The 17,837-nt window shown below is 41.7% G+C and overlaps 1 protein-coding gene across 2 annotated transcripts in view; it reads right to left on the bottom strand.

Annotated features, from left to right (window-relative positions):
- The window catches only part of LOC109903979 (uncharacterized protein KIAA1522 homolog), a 38,646-nt gene that overhangs the window by 5,043 nt on the left and 15,766 nt on the right, over positions 1 to 17,837 (bottom strand). Inside the window, exons 2-6 of one of the 2 annotated variants that reach the window (XM_020501024.2) lie at positions 14,952 to 15,210; positions 780 to 917; positions 607 to 650; positions 318 to 468; positions 64 to 165 (exon numbers count right to left, since the gene is read on the bottom strand). In XM_020501024.2, the coding sequence (XP_020356613.1) occupies positions 64 to 165; positions 318 to 468; positions 607 to 650; positions 780 to 917; positions 14,952 to 15,186 (670 nt within the window). In that variant the 5' untranslated portion in view covers positions 15,187 to 15,210. The remainder of the gene's footprint in view (positions 1 to 63; positions 166 to 317; positions 469 to 606; positions 651 to 779; positions 918 to 14,951; positions 15,211 to 17,837) is intronic. The other variant, XM_020501025.2, reaches the window with a different exon arrangement.

Here is a 17,837-nt window from a genome sequence, read left to right as displayed (position 1 = left end):
CTTCACAATGGCCTATACAGACACATTTCAATCCACTTAAAGCATAAATAATGAGTAGCATACCCAGTTCCCTCTGGACGTGATGTGGTATCCCCATAACTGTGGTTCTCCTGTGTCTCCTCCTGGCCTTGGCCTTCTCTGGCTTCAGGGGCCTGAAGGTTGATGCTGGGGAAGGAAACAAAAAGCAGGAGAGAAATATTAGGTCAAAATAATCAACAAGCACTTTCACTCCATACAATCAAACAATCACTGGTTGGACAAGGTGTTACAGTGGTTCCAGTATGAATCATTCTCTGGCTATGGTCATGTCAGGTTACCTTGGCGGGTCAGTCCTGACCGTGAGGACCGTGTGGAGACAGTGGAGCGTGTTGAGACCTGTGACGCTGTGTCTGCTATGGTGCTGTCTGACAGATAGCCTCTCCTCTCACTGTCACTCTCAGTGTCGTCTGGCAGCCGGGTCACTGTCGACTATAGGAATCCCAGAAAGTTCAACAGTAAACCATTAGTATACGCTTAATTATAGCAGGTTTGGAGTGAACTTGTAACAAGATAATGTTTAGTGATTTGATGTAGCACCGTGATTAAAATGTAGAATGGGAAACTTACTGTGACGCTTTGGTCATCCTGGTAGTCCACCCAATTATTGGTTTCTGAAATAAAAAGGTAAACATTTTTCAAAAAGAGCGGCCACATTAAATTTACTTAATTAGTTCATCTAATCAGGGGTAGGTGATGGAGTTAGCGTCAGTATTTGGAGGGATTTTCAGGGTGTTTAATACCTTCCTGCTGCTGCAGTTTGAGTCCCTCTAGGGCCTCAGTGTGCAGGTCCTCCAGGTACTTAGGTCGGCTGCCTTCGATGAACACATTCTCCTGGAAGTGTGGAGGGACGCGAGTCCCATCCTCATGCTTTGGGACTGCTGGGAGGAGAGAGAATGTGAGTGGATATACATACATACTGTATATGTCTATGCATGCATTTTCATTACAGCGTGTGTAAATAAATGCACAATATCAATGACAAAACGACATTGTATCAAAATGATTGGATTTTAATTATATCCACAAAGGTTGAATGTGAACAGATGTCTCTACTTATCAATCCTGTTCCAAAACAATCTTTATTTAACTCACTATACAATGGCTGCTATGTGCAATAAAGACAATGCAACAACCCAAAAGAATGGGTAATTGTCCTCAACATTTAAATGGTATTCATCAACTACATTAGCCACAAGTCCCAGCAGGCTTCATTGAGATAATCAGCCAGTATATTCCACCAACATTCCTACTCTCATATAATTCAGAGAAGCAGTGTCATAGGGTTATCATGAGAACAGTAGTAGTACCCATTCCAGAACAGCAGTCCTGACTAGAGATCGACTGATTATGATTTTTCAACGCTGATACCGATTGGAGGACCAAAAAAAGCCGATACCCATTACATTTTATTTGTAATAAAGACAATTACAACAATACTGAATGAACACTTATTTTAACTTAATATAATACATCAATAAAATCAATTAAGCCTCAAATAAATGAAACATGTTCAATTTGGTTTAAATAATGCAAAAACAAAGTGTTGGGAAAGTAAAAGTGCAATATGTGCCATGTAAGAAGGCTAACATTCAAGTTCCTTGATAAGAACATGAGAACATATGAAAACTGGTGGTTCCTTTTAACATTATTCTTCAATATTCCCAGGTTAGAAGCTTTAGGTTGTAGTTATTATAGGACTATTTCTCTCTAGTCCAAATACCATTGTATTGCATATACCTTTGACTATTGGATGTTCTTATAGGCACTTTAGTATTGCCAGTGTAACAGTATAGTTTGTCCCTCTACTCGCGCCTACCTAAACTCGAACCAGGAACACATCGACAACAGCCACCCTTGAAGCATCGTTACCCATGCAGAACAAGGGGAACAACTACTCCAAGTCTCAGAGCGAGTGACGTTTGAAACGCTATTAGCGCGCACCCCACTAACTAGCTAGCCATTTCACATCGGTTACACCAGCCTAATCTCGGGAGTTGATAGACTTGAAGTCAAACAGCGCAATGCTTGAAGCATTGTGAAGAGCTGCTGGCAAAACGCACAAAATTGCTGTTTGAATGAATGCTTACGAGCCTGCTGGTGCCTACCATCGCTCAGTCAGACTGCTCTATCAAATCATAGACTTAATTATAACATAACACACAGAAATACGAGCCTTGGGTCATTTAATATGGTATAATCCGGAAACTATCATCTCGAGAACAAGACATTTATTCTTTCAGTGAAATACCGAACCGTTCCGTATTTTATCTAATGGGTGGCATCCATAAGTCTAAATATTCCTGTTACATTGTACAACCTTCATAATTATGTAAAATTAGTTCGCAACGAGCCAGGCGGACCAAACTGTTGCATATACCCTGACTCTACGTTCAATGAACGCAAGAGAAGTGACACAATTTCACCTGGTTAATATTGCCTGCTAACCTAAATATGCAGGTTTAAAAATATATACTTCTGTGTATTGATTTTAAGAAAGGCATTGGTGTTTATGGTTAGGTACAGTCGTCCAACGATTGTGCTTTTTTCGCGAATGCGCTTTTGTTAAATCATCCCCCGTTTGGCGAAGTTGGCTGTCTTTGTTAGGAAGAAATAGTCTTCACAGTTCGCAACGAGCCAGGCGGCCCAAACTGCTGCATATACCCTGACTCTGTTGCAAGAGAAGTGACAAAGAAATTCATGTTAGCAGGCAATATTAACTAAATATGCAGGTTTCAAAATATATACTTGTGTCTTGATTTTAAGAAAGGCATTGATGTTTATGGTTAGGTACACGTTGGAGCAAAGACAGTCCTTTTTCGCGAATGCGCACCGCATCGATTATATGCAACGCAGGACACGCTAGATAAACTAGTAATATCATCAACAATGTGTAGTTATAACTAGTGATTATGATTGATTGTTTTTTATAAGATAAGTTTAATGCTAGCTAGCAACTTACCTTGGCTTCTTACTGCATTCGCGTAACAGGCAGGCTCCTCGTGGAGTGCAATGTAATCAGGTGGTTAGAGTGTTGGACTAGTTAACTGTAAGGTTGCGAGATTGTATCCCCGAGCTGACAAGGTAAAAATCTGTCGTTCTGCCCCTGAACAAGGCAGTTAACCCACCGTTCCTAGGCCGTCATTGAAAATAAGAATGTGTTCTTAACTGACTTGCCTAATTAAATAAAGGTGAAAAAAATACCGATTTCCGATTGTTATGAAAACTTGAAATCGGCGATTCCAATTAAATCGGGCGACCTCTAGTCCTGGCATCTAGGATCAGCGAGATAATGTTAAGTGCAGGACAGATGTGGCCGAGTGCTAAACCATCATCTTTAGTGAAACAAAGCTGCTTTAAAATGTAGCCACGTCCTGTACATGCTCTGTTGGGCTAGGAGGACCATGCTGGAATTAGTCCGTTCTAACTGTCAATTCAGTCAGAATGATTGATGAATTAAATGTTTTGCAGAAACAGTATCCCAGCAAAGTAAGGAAATACAAGCTCTCAGTGATAGACATTCAACAAAATAACATCAGAAGAGATGAAATAGAATGGTCCATTAGAGCTTGCAATGCCTCTATCACACCAACAGCTAACAGTTAACACATTTCATGACTACAGGTATGAACTAGTCACCTTTACAGTCTTACTCATATCAATTGAACCAGTTAACCACCCTTCCCTTATCCCCTAGAAATGACCTAGAAAAGGTTTTATGGCCAACACTTGCTTGGCCATAAAACTCCAAGAAGGGAATTCAAGGTATGTATCATAAATGAAAACTGTCTGAGAATATCCAGGACTTAGTCCATTGCTTTAGCCTAAACTGTAACTCACCTTTCCTGTTGAAAATCGAAGGCACTGCCAGACAGTAAACATTCCGAGTCAAAAGCACCACCATAGCTTCTGAGATACCATGGTAATATAAACCCCAAAAATGTATAAAAACAGATCTTATCCTTCTAAAGTAAACAGGAGTCCAAAACTATCCCAGTGAGTTTAATTTTGTTTTAGGATAGATCATCATCTGATAGACAAAATAATTCAGTGGATCCAGATAGAAGATATCTCCCTTGTTTTTGTTATTACCACCCAGATCTAGTGGTTCCATCACTAGACAACGCAAACTCACTAATCCCAGGAACCTAATTCTACCCATCCCTCGAATAAGCACCCCCTTCCTTATGTCCCTGAGCGACTGATCCCCACTGCTCTCTGTTTGTGGACATGGTGACACTGGATTGGTCAGAGCGTTGTTATGACACTGACCATGCTGGTGGGATCAGACACAATCGCTCAAACACACAAAGGGAAATAGTGGTTAGACAGTCTAAGCTCTCATCTGCTTGACGCAACCATTTAATCATACTGACTAGCTACTGTGCCATTTCTGATAACTAATGTGGTTTAACTGAGAGGAGATCTATAGGAATCCTTGAACAAGTTCCTCGTGAAGTCCGATTCTCACCACACACATTCCCCACAAGGTGGAGTAAAGGAGCTAGACAGTATGAAGGTTTCAGCATTCAAACAAGATAGATCCTGTTGGGAGAGAATGTTCTTAACACTTATGCCTTACACAATATAATAATGTTACACAATGAAATCATGTTCCCCAATTACCTTTATCTCACTGGACTAAAATAATCAACTGAATACATAATTCCCTGTGATTTACTGCTGATACAAATGTTGTGGAGAGGCTAGTATCTCTTATTACTTCACATCCCTTTAGCAAATCTACAATTGACATTCCTTATTCGCACGAGGGGTATGTCTGAAAATGTGTTCTACTGTGATGCACAAACCTCAATCTGCACCTGGGAAAGTGGTATATTTACTTCCTGATGCAGTAAGCAAACATTGCCATGTTATTGTCATGCTCAGTAGCTATAACTCTTTACATCAGTGCTACAGGTATCTCACCAGGATGAATGGTAACTTCTTACGAAATACGACTGACGTGGGCCATCAATGGCTTTTTTATTTAACATGACATTGTCATTCATAGATAAGAGAGGTGAGACCTTTGTAGGTAGGGACAACAGGTACAGAAGGGGAAAATAGGAAATGTAGGTGCAGCCAAAATGACAAATAGATTAAAAGATGAAAGATTTAAACATGAATACAACAGTCAGAGATAGTCAATAGTGGGGGGGGGTCATGTCATCTGTACTTATTTGAGCCTATTATAATTATGTTCATATTAATAACAGTAATACCCCACTTGAGTCTAATAGAACATCAGCAGGATTTATGGGGGGGGGGGGGGGGGTTGAAATCATGTGAGCCCCCAAACTAATTTCGGTGACAATACCCAATCTAATATGCATGATTCCCAATAGATTAATGCTGTGACATCAAAGATCAGTTTACAGTCTCAATAAAAAAAACATACGATTTTAGACTGATATTATTGTACATTTAACACATACTGAGCATTTAGCCATGTGCCATTACATTACAGTCACATCAGTAATTGATAATACAGACTATTGGTATATTGCTAGGTCTTTCAGGAATTAAGTCAATGACATGATTATTCAACTAATAAGACTCAATTTAAAGAGAGAAATCAGTAGAATGAGTTCATGCCTGTTACTCATGATCTAACGCAGTCATCAGGGTGTTTCTGAGCGGCAGGTAGCCTATTGGTTAGAGCGTTGGACTAGTAACCGAAAGGTTGCGAGATCGAATCCCCGAGCTGACAGGGTTGTTCTGCCCCTGAACAAGGCAGTTAACCCACTGTTCCTAGGCCATCATTGAAAATAAGAATATGTTCTTAACTGACTTGCCTAGTTAAATAAGGGTAAAAAAAAATGACAGACTTCATTTAGTGAGCACACCAATGTTATAGTTGTGATTTTCTATTAGTTTTTATTTGTTATTATTATTTTTTATTGTTTAGTTTCAGTTCATTTTCAGACTTGATTTACTCGTTTTTATTCGGTTTCAGTTAGAAATGTTTTTATCAATTTCGTTTTTATATTATTTAGTTTCAGTTTTAGTGTCAGGGACAGAAAGTGGGCTTATGCGTGGGAGGCTAGGAGCCATGTATATGTTGTAGGACTATAGCAGGGGTACTCCAGTTCTCCTTGAGATGGTTCAGTCACACAAATGTCCTAAGTGGCAAATGTCCTAAGTGGCAAAGGTCCAGATGGATATTGTCATTTATCAGCGTAGTAACAAACCCTGACCTCGCAACCCCAAACTGTTAAAACCCTTCTTCAGCCAAGTAGGCACGGGTGGGGAGTGCCCGGGCCAACCAACTAGGGAGCCAGGCCCACACAATCAGATTAAGCAACAACAAGAAAATGACTTTTCTATTTTTATCTAAACACCCTCAGAGCAAGCAATGCACTGGAATGACATTCAGATGAACTGGAATGAAATTCACTCAATGGATGGGTGGCCAAAAATAACTGAAAGCCACACCCCCAATCAGCAACAAATATGACCACACTGAGGATATGTTATTGCTTCTACGGCTACACAGTGCATTCGGAAAGTATTCAGACCACTCGACTTCTTCCACATTTTTGTTACAGCCTTATTATAAAATTGATTAAATTGTTTTTTTTTTTACCATCAATCTACTCACAATAACCCATAATGACAAAGTAAAAATAGGTTACAACCTCGAGTCTTCTTGGGTATGACACTACAAGCTTGGCACACCTGTATTTGGGGCGTTTCTCCCATTCTTCTCTGCAGATCCACTCAAGCTCTGTCAGGTTGTATGGGGAGAGTCGCTGCACAGCAATTTTTAGGTCTCTCCGTTCGATTGGGTTCAAGTCAGGGCTCTGGCTGGGCCAGTCAAAGACACTCCTGAGTTGTCTTGGCTGTGTGCTAAGGGTTGTTGTCCTGTTGGAAGGTGAACCTTCGCACCAGTCTGAGGTCCTGAGCGCTCTGGAGCAGATTTTCTTCAAGGATCTCTGTACTTTGCTCCGTTCATCTTTCCCTCGATCCCGACTAGTCTCCCAGTTCCTGCCGCTGAAAAACATCCCCACAGCATGATGCTGCCACCACCATGCTTCACAGTAGGGATGGTGCCAAGTTACCTCCAGGTGTGATGCTTGGCATTCAGGCAAAAGAGTTCAATATTGGTTTCATCAGTTCAGAGAATCCTATTTCTCATGGTCTAAAAGTCTTTTGGTGCCTTTTGGCAAACTCCAAGCGGGCTGTCATGCGTCTTTTACTGAAGAGTGGCATCTGTCTGGCCACTCTACCATAAAGGTATGATTTGTGGAGTGCTGCAGAGATGGTTGTCCTTCTGGAAGGAACGTTAACCTCCACATAGGAACTCTGTCAGAGTGTCCATCGGGTTTTTGGTCACCTCCCTGACCAAGGCCCTTCTCCCAAGATTGCTCAGTTTGGCTGGGTGGCCAGCTCTAGGAGGAGTCTTGGTAGTTCTAAACTTCTTCCATTTAAGACTGATGGAGGCCACTGTTCTTGGGGACCATCAATGCTGCAGAAATGTTTTATTACCCTTCTCCAGATCTGTGCCTCGACACAATCCTTTCTCGGAGCTCTACGGACAATTCCTTCAACCTCATGGCTTGGTTTCTGCTCTGACATGCACTGTCAACTATGGGACCTTATATAGACAGGTGTGTCTCTTTCCAAATCATGTCCAATCAATTGAATTTACCACAGGTGGACTCCAATCAAGTTGTAGACATCTCATGGATGATCAATGGAAACAGGATGCACCGAGTCTCATAGCAAAGGGTCTGAATAGTTATGTAAATAAGGGATATTTTATTTTTGTAAAAATATCTAAACCTGTTTTCGCTTTGTCATTATGGGGTACTGTGGGTAGATGGATAAAATATTTTGTTTCCTCAAATTTTAAATTAAGGCTGTAACGTAACAAAATTTAGAAAAGGGGAAGGGGTCTGAATACTTTCCGAATGCACTGTATAGTGTACTTACAAATCCTGCCTCGTTCCAGTCCATTTCACCTTCAGACACTACAGATCAGAACGATCCCTCAAGTTTAAACATGTCTGTACACACGCATGCACAGCATACACATTAAACTTCACTCAAACGCGTGTAACCCGCGCACGTACACACACACACAGAATTAGTAGCCAAGCACAGTAAACATGTAATAATCACAGTAATTACACCAATTAAGGTCAGAAGTCATGTGTACAGAGTACTTCCCTGTGGTTCTCTAATTAAAAACACTTAGAGGTCAGGAGTGACAGAACCTTCTGTATCCCACTTTCCTGACAGGCAGCACCACAGCAAGGGTTTAGCTAGTGATAAGCTCTGGATAAAATCCCATTAAAAAGAATGGAGAATCAAAGACTGAAACATGCAGAGTCAGACCTGCTAGGGCACGCACACTTCAGGAAGGCACAGCTCTGGTAGGCCCCTACTGACAGGCAGGTCACACTACATTAGGAGCTTAAAATCTACATTACTAGACCAGCAGGGAGAATTTTCCAGGCAGTAGACACTATGCCCTCAAAGACAAGTGTTAGGATATCTAGAAATCATGGAAGCCTATGGCAAGCTGTTCTGTAAAGAACGTCTGGCTTTTGGAGAACTCTTCATATTAGCTATATATTTTTTTTAAAAGCACAATTGTTTCTGTATTGAAGGTCTATGGATGTTATTACGTACAGTATATTACCTGTTCTTTTGGAAAATGGTGTGGAGCTCTAGTCTGGGAGCATATAAGACCAGCAAAAACTGATTTGAGACCACTGCTCCACCATGCACAACGCCTGCAGAAGGCAGCAAGCTCAGTACGGTACCATGGGCGTAGCAGCATGGGTGTGCTAGGTGGATTCCACTGTGCAGGTCTCACTCTGTGTGCACATGTACATGCTGCTTATCACTACCTCAGTCTTTGAGAGGGCATGAAAAGAACATGATGTTCTGGGAGGGGAAAACTATTACCAGTTTAACCACCTTGACTTTAAGCTACCATTTTGTCAAAGCGGGACTGACATGATCAAAAGCTGCATGGTTCCATTCATCTAGCATGCCATGAAATCGTGTATAAAGATACTGTCATACAAAAAGATACAATACCCATTTATCACTCAACTTCTGTCATGCATTCATCATCATCATCTTTTGTGGGCTGGCAGAGTTTCAAATGCTTTTCCTGCCATGACAATAGTCTGGAGGGTGGGAGTAATTTACATTACAATAAATGCTATGTAACGGTTGCTGAACGCCATGAGGCTTGACCAGGTAATGATTAGACTAAGCATTAGACTTTTACAAAGAGTGAAATGAGTGATGGAATCCAACACATATAAATAGGACTAGAGGACATGCATGCTGGCACTTTATATAAATAAATAAAAATCAGGATGTGCCGATTAATATTCCCAATTATTCTAATTGAAAATGTTATTACATGCAGTCATACAACTTCTTCCCATTCATCTGTATTGTTAATCACTAGGCAGGAAGCAAAATCCTACAAGTGACAGCCTGCCCTTGAGCTGTTGCACATAAAATGGACATCTCTAGCTCAATGTCCAAAGGAGTGTTTTAGCCCGTGTCATTAAGAGCCAAGGCATACATTTCCCCTGTACCTGACCTTGGAGAGGTGACGTTGGGAAGTGTCATGGTGACTGCTTTCAGACAGACTGGTGTTACATTCAGGTATTTCACACACAGTGATAAGGCAGAGGTCCTTGCCTTCCCATAAGACCAAAGCAGGAAAGACCAGCACATACACCAGAGCAAGTTATGTTAAACTCCTGCAGCTGCCAGGGGCAATATAACAATGCAGAGGAGGGTGGTGTGTTTTATTCCCACCATAAGCTGAGGAAAGAGAAACAGTATCCAGGCTCTAAAACCGGTTCTCCTGCTCTCCCCAAGCCTTTATGTGCTCATCCAAAGCTCAGAGGTTTATTCATGCTGTACAGTCACCCACACCCATGCATACACACCGTCACATTATGAAACTGTATGTCATGCCAAACTCAGTGTATAAAGTCAGCTAATCAACTGTATGTAAGCTAACATTGAAAGGCATGCTGAAATACTGTACGGCACTCCTCCTGTACTTCTGTATGACTACAATATTGCAGGACACTGCCCAGGTGTGGCAAAATCGTACAAACGTTAGAAGGACTAGAAAGACAAAAATCGCTGTGATAACTTTTGATAAACCCATACAAAGAGCTACCATTCTCTGGGCTCAGAGGAGTTGTGTGTCTAGAGCCGAGGAATGCATGGAATCTCCGGGTGAGAGTAGAACGTCTACAGATCAAGAATCCAGGTGACCTACAGGTGCCAGGTGAACAATAGAATCATATCACTCTGGCATCACTCCCCCTCTCCTTATACCCCTATCAGTCAGCTTAGTGTGAACCTGTTGAAAAAGTTCAGCTGTAGCGAGCACAAGATATGAGCGACAACAGCAGCATTAGGCCAGCTAACAGCATGGCTTTACTAGGTGGCTTACAGGATCAACTGAGCCAAGAGCAATGCAGGAAAATAAACACACAGTAGATGCACTGAGGCACATGCAGGTGATGTGTGCAGTGCCTACAGATAAATCACGCATGTACAGCAAACACACAAAGGGTCAGCCTATGGGATTGTGTGTCCCAGGACCATGTGAGGCATTGTCCAGGTCATCACAGGAGGCTGTGTCAACACATTTACTGGGCCAGTGGGTTACCCCACATTACAATGTAGGGTCCAGGAGCACACATCTCTGCTAGCTACAATGTACTCAAACATGATGTCTGGGTCAAACTCTTTGGTCCATGTTTACCAATACATTCCCACCAAGAAGAAAGGTGGGGTGAACATACTATTTTAAGGGAGTTGAACTGGAAGAAAGATTTACAAAACACATCAGTTTCTCACCAAAAGTTCTGAACAAGAGGCCATATGCCCATGACATCCTAACAACGCTAAACAAACCACTGTAGATCCCCTCTCATTCCCCATTCCATTGAGTATATTGTTTCAGGACACACATCAGCTGTCTGTTAGACTGACATTTATAATAGTAACATTGCTCGGATACAACAACACACAATGCCCAGCCAGACATGTTTTGATCTCTGATGGAAACTTATTTCATAGGAGGGTGAGATCTATGTGAGGGAGGGCTGGGTCAAAATAAGAAACAGAACCACTTGTTTCTACTTAATGTAACTGTTCTGGCTGGTATTTTAATTAACTGGGTGCATGCCAACACCAGCCCAGGCCAGGCAATAGGTCCCATCCTCTTTGGTATGACTGAATCATGTCCAGAATAAAAGCTGACATTTATTTTTATATGGCTTATCTGGAGGAATTTAACCTTCTTTGGGGATACTGTGAGCTTTTCCAGGAGCATTTCAGTATCTGATGCCTGGCACAATACTTCTAGATGCTATCTTGTAAAGTGTTAGGTGCCTTCTTATTTGAGCAAGCCACGTTGTTGGTAAAAGCAAGCTGCCTTTTGGAGTTACTTGCCAGGGCAAACACAGAACATACCACGTGTTCATCGCTGAGGGCTCACTTGTGTAATAACAGCTGGACTATAAATTACATAGAAAAAGGAAGACTTTGTCATTATGATAGTATCTGTTACCTGAAGGGACGCGTTACCTGAGGCCTACCTCTTCATTACTGCTGCATCTGAGTAATCCACTCAGACAGGTAGCACAACAGCAATATCCCACCGTTTGAAACCCATTCCCATGCTCAGGCCACACAACATGTCAGGTCAAATTTGAAATTTCCCTTCTCAATCTCCTTCAACAGATAGGTAACATTTCCAGGAATTATAGCTGTACACCACTGGATGGCAGAAGTCCATTTCATAGCCCCACCTGTTGGTAGCACACAAATGAGAGCACTAAAACTTGCTCTGAACTGGGTTAAAGAGATTTGAGGGGGAAACATGAGGAAAACCTTCCATGGGAGGCCTGTGCCCTGCTGTGCACAATGTGGGGACGTATCATGTGCTGACCCTTGGCAGGGGAGAAATACCTTCTCTCCCACTCAGTTTACATTCTCTCACAGAGCTCTTAAACAGCCCACCACTATGATGATTAGGCACTAGGGTTTAATGGCAGGAACCCGGTTACCGAGATATACCAGGATTTTCCCGGGATAAATAACTGCGAGAAACCAGTCAATTATAATACATTTTTTTTGTGTGAACAGCAGGGCTTGAAATGGAACTGTTAAATCATATGCGATGTCTAAAACTGGCTTTGCATGATGAATCAACGCTCAGGGTGGGAACAGACTGCCCATCTCAGAATGGAGCGCATTTCACAATGCATGTAGACCTATCATCTCGCAACTTTTTGCTAACATTTGCTGCAGCATAGCCTATGCTAGAGTAATGTAAAGACAGAATGCGCGTCTTATTTACCAATCTCCATCTGGCTTTCAGGGTAACCTTGTTTTTTAATTGGAAAGATTATTTTATTTGTAATTGCAGCTGCAGAGTTTTAAAACAGCCTATCACTCAAAATATCGTTGCTTTAAAATCCGTGTGCACGCGAGCACTCTCGCAGGCACTCCATCAACTCCATTCAAATTGCATCCAAAATAAATAATTATGTTCTAGATTGAGAGATAGCGCTATCTATATCCTAGCCTACCCCTTTCAGGTAATAAATTCAATGCAGTATTAGCCTTATATTTGGCCAATTATGATGAGTTACGCATAATAAGCTTCTAAATTACAGCATCTGTCTCTTGCTACAGGTACTTGCGTATTGAGCACCGTTAAAAACGCTCATTAACTCTTGGGAGTCCAAATGCAGGAAAAACTAGACAAGAATAGCTTGCTGGACATTTTTACTTTAGCATTTCTTATGCCAATAGACTATTCGAAGAGGGACGCAAGCTCTTATTTGCTGAATGTTAAATACAGAAGCCAATAGTTTGAAAGAAGAGCGAACGCGGGCGATGGCGGAAGGCTATAGTAGTTATTTATTCATACCCATAACCATTAAATCTTTGTGAAGAGAAGTGAAAGCCTTCTGCATCGAATTGTAGTCCTATTTTATTCAATTATGCCATTAGAATGATTAAGATAAGGACAACGATTTTTTTTTAAATGTAACTGTTGAAAGCGAGGAAGGAATGAAGCAACAAGAGAGAAAGGGGACGTAGGCTAATAACATTAGGGGAAGCATTATGAAAAGGTAAATATGCGTCACCTTACTATAATACAAATAGGCCATATTAGATATCAAAATTCCAATCAAATTCAAATTCGATAAAGGCAATAAAGGCAATAAAGGCAATCAAATTCGATAAAGGCACAATTTTCTGGGCTTGTGCTCATTACATGCCGTTAATGTAGGGCTCATAAAACGTATTTTTATGAATAGAATTTAATCACGCTAATCAAAGATCTAATCAAATCCAGACATTTATATGCTTTATAATGTTTTTGAATGACACTTCCGGTTTTGGCGGGAAATACCGGGTTACCCGGGAGAAAAGTGATTTATTCTCGTGATGGAACATTTGTAAATAAATTGGGAAAATATTCACCCCTAATATGCACACCATTTAAGTGTGTGTGTACGCGCTAGTGCTCATGATTCTATTTGTATTACTATTCAATACTGCGATTATATTTCGATTTGACGTTCCAAACATGCGCGTGTATGTGTGCTACAGAGACAAGACAAAGCAAGTTTTGATAAATCAGTGAAATAAAATACTCACTATTTAAAAAGAATTAGGATGAAGAAAAAAAAATGGAGTTTAGGCGCAGGAACAGCCGACTGGCGCTAGCTGACGCTACCTACAGTAGCAACAAAAATAAATACTTTTACAAATCGATAGCCTATCTGGAGTCAAATATCAATGTTTCATCCAAAAATACTGTGATCTGTAATTATCGATCCCCACTACTAGTGTGCGTATTTATGTTCATGCGCGAGTATGTTTTGATTGTGAGAGTCAGTGTGGTAGTAGGGCCCACTGGAAATCCACAAACACCTTTCCACTTCAACTAGCAGCTCTGCGTTTCCAGCTGTGTGACTGCAGGGAGGGGTGGGTTCACTCTAGACTATGGAGAAATTAGCTGAAACAGCACTAGAACTTGTTTGTGTGGTGCTGCTTGCATCATTTGGATTGTAGGTGTGATTTTCAAAACATTACCTATAGCGGAATTTGAAAGTGAAACATCACTTAAAAACATGGCAATACCACAGGATACAGTACACTGAGAAAACATTGAAGGACTGACATTATTCAACATTCTCTCATTTAAATGTACATGCACAAGCTCCAACATGCATTGCTGAATAAGACTATGCCTGAGCCGCTGCAGGTATGGTGTATTAGTTTGTTATGTCTTAAAGGGGGGTAGGTTTCTGCATGTTTAAACATACACACGTTTAGACAATAAATGTAAGTTTATGCATGTTTTAATGTGTACATTTTTGTATGTTTTCACCTGTGTGCGCGAGCCATATTTCATCCCCTTTGGGAGTGTACTTCCTTGTTTTACAGTATGGAATCGCGACCTGTGTGTAACCTGAACACAATCCTGGAGGGTGGTTGGGTAACACAGAACAGGACCAATGGAGGTTTGTTCACGGCATTCAATGGCTGGGGGAGGTCAAAGGGCAGCTGGTGAGTCAGAGACTGTTCAAACAGTCCTCCACAGAGCAAACACGCCTTGGAGCGCAAGACCAGGATATTCAACAGTTTCTGAACACCAAACTCCACTGTGGGATGTGCACTTTCTAGAGACTAGACTATAGTAGAATATAGCCACCTAGCCTACTTGAAATGATACCAATAAACAAAAAACTTATAGCCACATCCTCAAATACTGTTGAGAGAGAGACAGCACGCAGTAAACATAGTCACTATGTTTAACATTGTTTAGCAATCAAAGTGGAGAGTGAGGATTTACATGGCAATAATCTCTTGGGTTCCCTGGTTGATCTTACCATGGCTGTGGCCCTGTGTGAAGGTCTTGCCCGTCATCGGCCGGCCTGGATTAAAGTCCTGGCTCTGTCCATTGGCATTGATGTCCTTCTTCTTCTTCCCTTTGAGCCAGCCGAATGCCCGGCCCAGGGAGCCCCGACGTTTCTTCCTTCGGCCCCCTTTGGTGAGCCTCTCATGGGCAAATACCTCCGCCAGGTCCTGGGGGATCAGGTCCCCCACAGATTCATGGCTAGACATCCCACCTCACACTGGACTTACTCCCTAAGAGAGAGAAAAGGAGATGGAGAAAAGAGGAGTCAATTAGACAACCACCATATTAATGTAACACAATACTAGCAATTCCACTCATTGAAGATAAACCTTTGTATAAATACTTCACCATTGTCTATTCCAATTTCTACATGAATTGCACACAAGCATTGCACCATTGGTTTAAATTTACTGCAACACATTTGATCATGCCCTTCTCTCAATGATAGGGTGTGGGGAAGCTCAGAGCCCAGCCCACTCAACCCCCTACTATCCCAACTCTCAACCAAACTTCACCTCCTCTGCAAAAAACTGGCACCGCCCTCTTCATTCCTGAACATGTAGTCATAATTCAGTGCCCCACCCGAAGCCACACAAACACACCCACAGACACTAAACAAACATATACACATGCACACCCACGTATACTCCAGCACAATACCAGAGAACTGACAGCATCCATCTCCAAAACTAGCTCACTTTTTCTCGCTCTGTTATGGTTTCGCTTTGGCTTTCTCTCAAAAACACCGATACAATGAGCTCCCCCCCCCCCCCCCTGTCAAACTTCTTTCCTCTGAGGCAGGTTTCACAACCTCACTCCTGGTGACCCACTGTGTTGGGTTCACTCCAGCTGAGGATTTTTTTTGACACTCATCGCCATACAAGCTATGATTCGGGAAGCATGCATTAGAGAATCTCCCAACCCTTGGGCTTTATCGCATGTGATGATGGTTTTGAGGCAGCAAAGGAGTTCACTATAACCGATTGGCGGCTAGGATTGGGGACTCCAGCCAAGTTACATGAAAGCACATCAGCCAAATCTCAATTCTTCAGATAGAATGTGTGCTTGAGACATGAAACCAACACATAAGTCTCCAAAATCACTTGGCAAGATGTCCCTGTACTGACATCCATCCCTAATAGCAAAATGTCCAGGAGCCTTTAAGCCTCAAATATGGGTCTCAAAATGATCATAAAATGGTCAGCACTCCGTTATAAAGTATTGAGGATCTGGAATGAGAAGTGGTGTACTGTAATTAAGGTCCTGGTTTGGCTATAGGCACACTAAATGATTGTAGGCAGATGCAGGCTGCCAGGCGCCCCTCACACTGGTCAGAAATGAACCGTTAATCACTCCAATTTCCTGGAGGAACGTCAGCATTCAACCACTGGAACCTCCAATGGAGAAATATGGGTAAACATCTCATCCCCACCCACCCAGACAGGGACCATCACTGAACTAACACCACAGACAATTACTGAGCTGATGCTCGGCTCTTCCCAAGCAGGGAATTTATTTAACTAGGCAAGTCAGTTAAGAACAAATTCTTATTTTCAATGACGACCTAGGAACCGTGGGTACAGATTTGTACTTTGTCAGCTCAGGGGTTTGAACTTGCAACCTTCCGGTTACTAGTCCAACGCTCTAACCACTAGGCTACCCTGCCGCCCCAAATAAACAAGTTCATATCACATGATTGTCTAATCGGAAATGAGGGGACTTTCCCATGGATGTTCTGTGAAAGAATCAAGAGGATAGCTGGATTGGAGCTCATGAGTGTAAATGTTTCATAAGAAATCATCACAGAGAGATACTTTGTTGCAGTGAAAGGCCAACAGGCCAGTAAAGTGGGTATCCTTTAGTGAAAAGTCTCAGCCCCTTTCATCCATCTGCAGTGAGCCCTGTGTTTCTCTCCATGCAAATTACTGTAATTTAGGGATGAGTGACATCCATTAATCTAAGCAGTAGCTACATTTGACAATGTGCAGATGCAGTGAAGAGATGGCTGTTGAACACTTGGGGTCCGACATCTCCTGGGAGACGCATAGAAACCTGGGATACAGTGGAGGACCACCCACCTGACTCAGTTCAAACCAATATCTTTCTGTTTCTCAAAATTATCTACACACATTGCACAAAATGAAGTTAGGCCTGACAAAGGCTCATGCTAATGATGCGTGGGTTGACTCATATCCGCAGGGCTGGCAGGTTGAAAAGAGAAAACAATGCATTTTTAAAAATCCATAATTTTTATCTGTAGGCTACATTGAGGTGTTTCTTTCATTATTTTTACATGGCATTTGTGCGTAGCCTGAGCTTTAGGGCCTAACTGTAGCGCGCCAAACACACACAAATTGCCAAATGCATTTGAGAACTTGGGCAGAAAAGTTAATGTCGATCCACTGAGGCAAAAAGGACAACGTTGGAGAAAAGCTGCAAAATAGAGGGTTGAAAATAAATAGAAGCGAGAGCCAGGACAGTAGTCTAATGTTGGGAAAGATTTGGTGAAGTGGTTAGAGATGATAATAGCACTTCTGTTATGTGTGATTGTGAGGTGCTATAGAAAGACAGTCACAAGACAGAGACTTTAAAATGGCACATCAAGGGAACTGTATTGTTCAGATGGGTTAAATGGAGTAGTAGCCTAACTGAAATATGGACACTGACTCTAGGTCTAAAACCTCTCAGATAGTTGATAATACATTAGGCTCCTGCAGAATTAACCATTTCTTAACAAAATTACACACCAAATTTTTTAAAACATTTTGACTCAGGAACAGGAGTGGAGAAATATTTATTTATTTCAGCATCTTGGGAGAATGAATGAGTGGTTAGGATCGTCTGTAAAGGTGCCATC

This window comes from Oncorhynchus kisutch, linkage group LG14 (genome assembly GCF_002021735.2).
Source record: "Oncorhynchus kisutch isolate 150728-3 linkage group LG14, Okis_V2, whole genome shotgun sequence".
NCBI classification, from domain to species: Eukaryota; Metazoa; Chordata; class Actinopteri; order Salmoniformes; family Salmonidae; genus Oncorhynchus; species Oncorhynchus kisutch.
The sequence above is the reverse complement of the archived record's forward strand: the minus strand, read 5'-3'. Positions and strand labels throughout refer to the sequence as shown.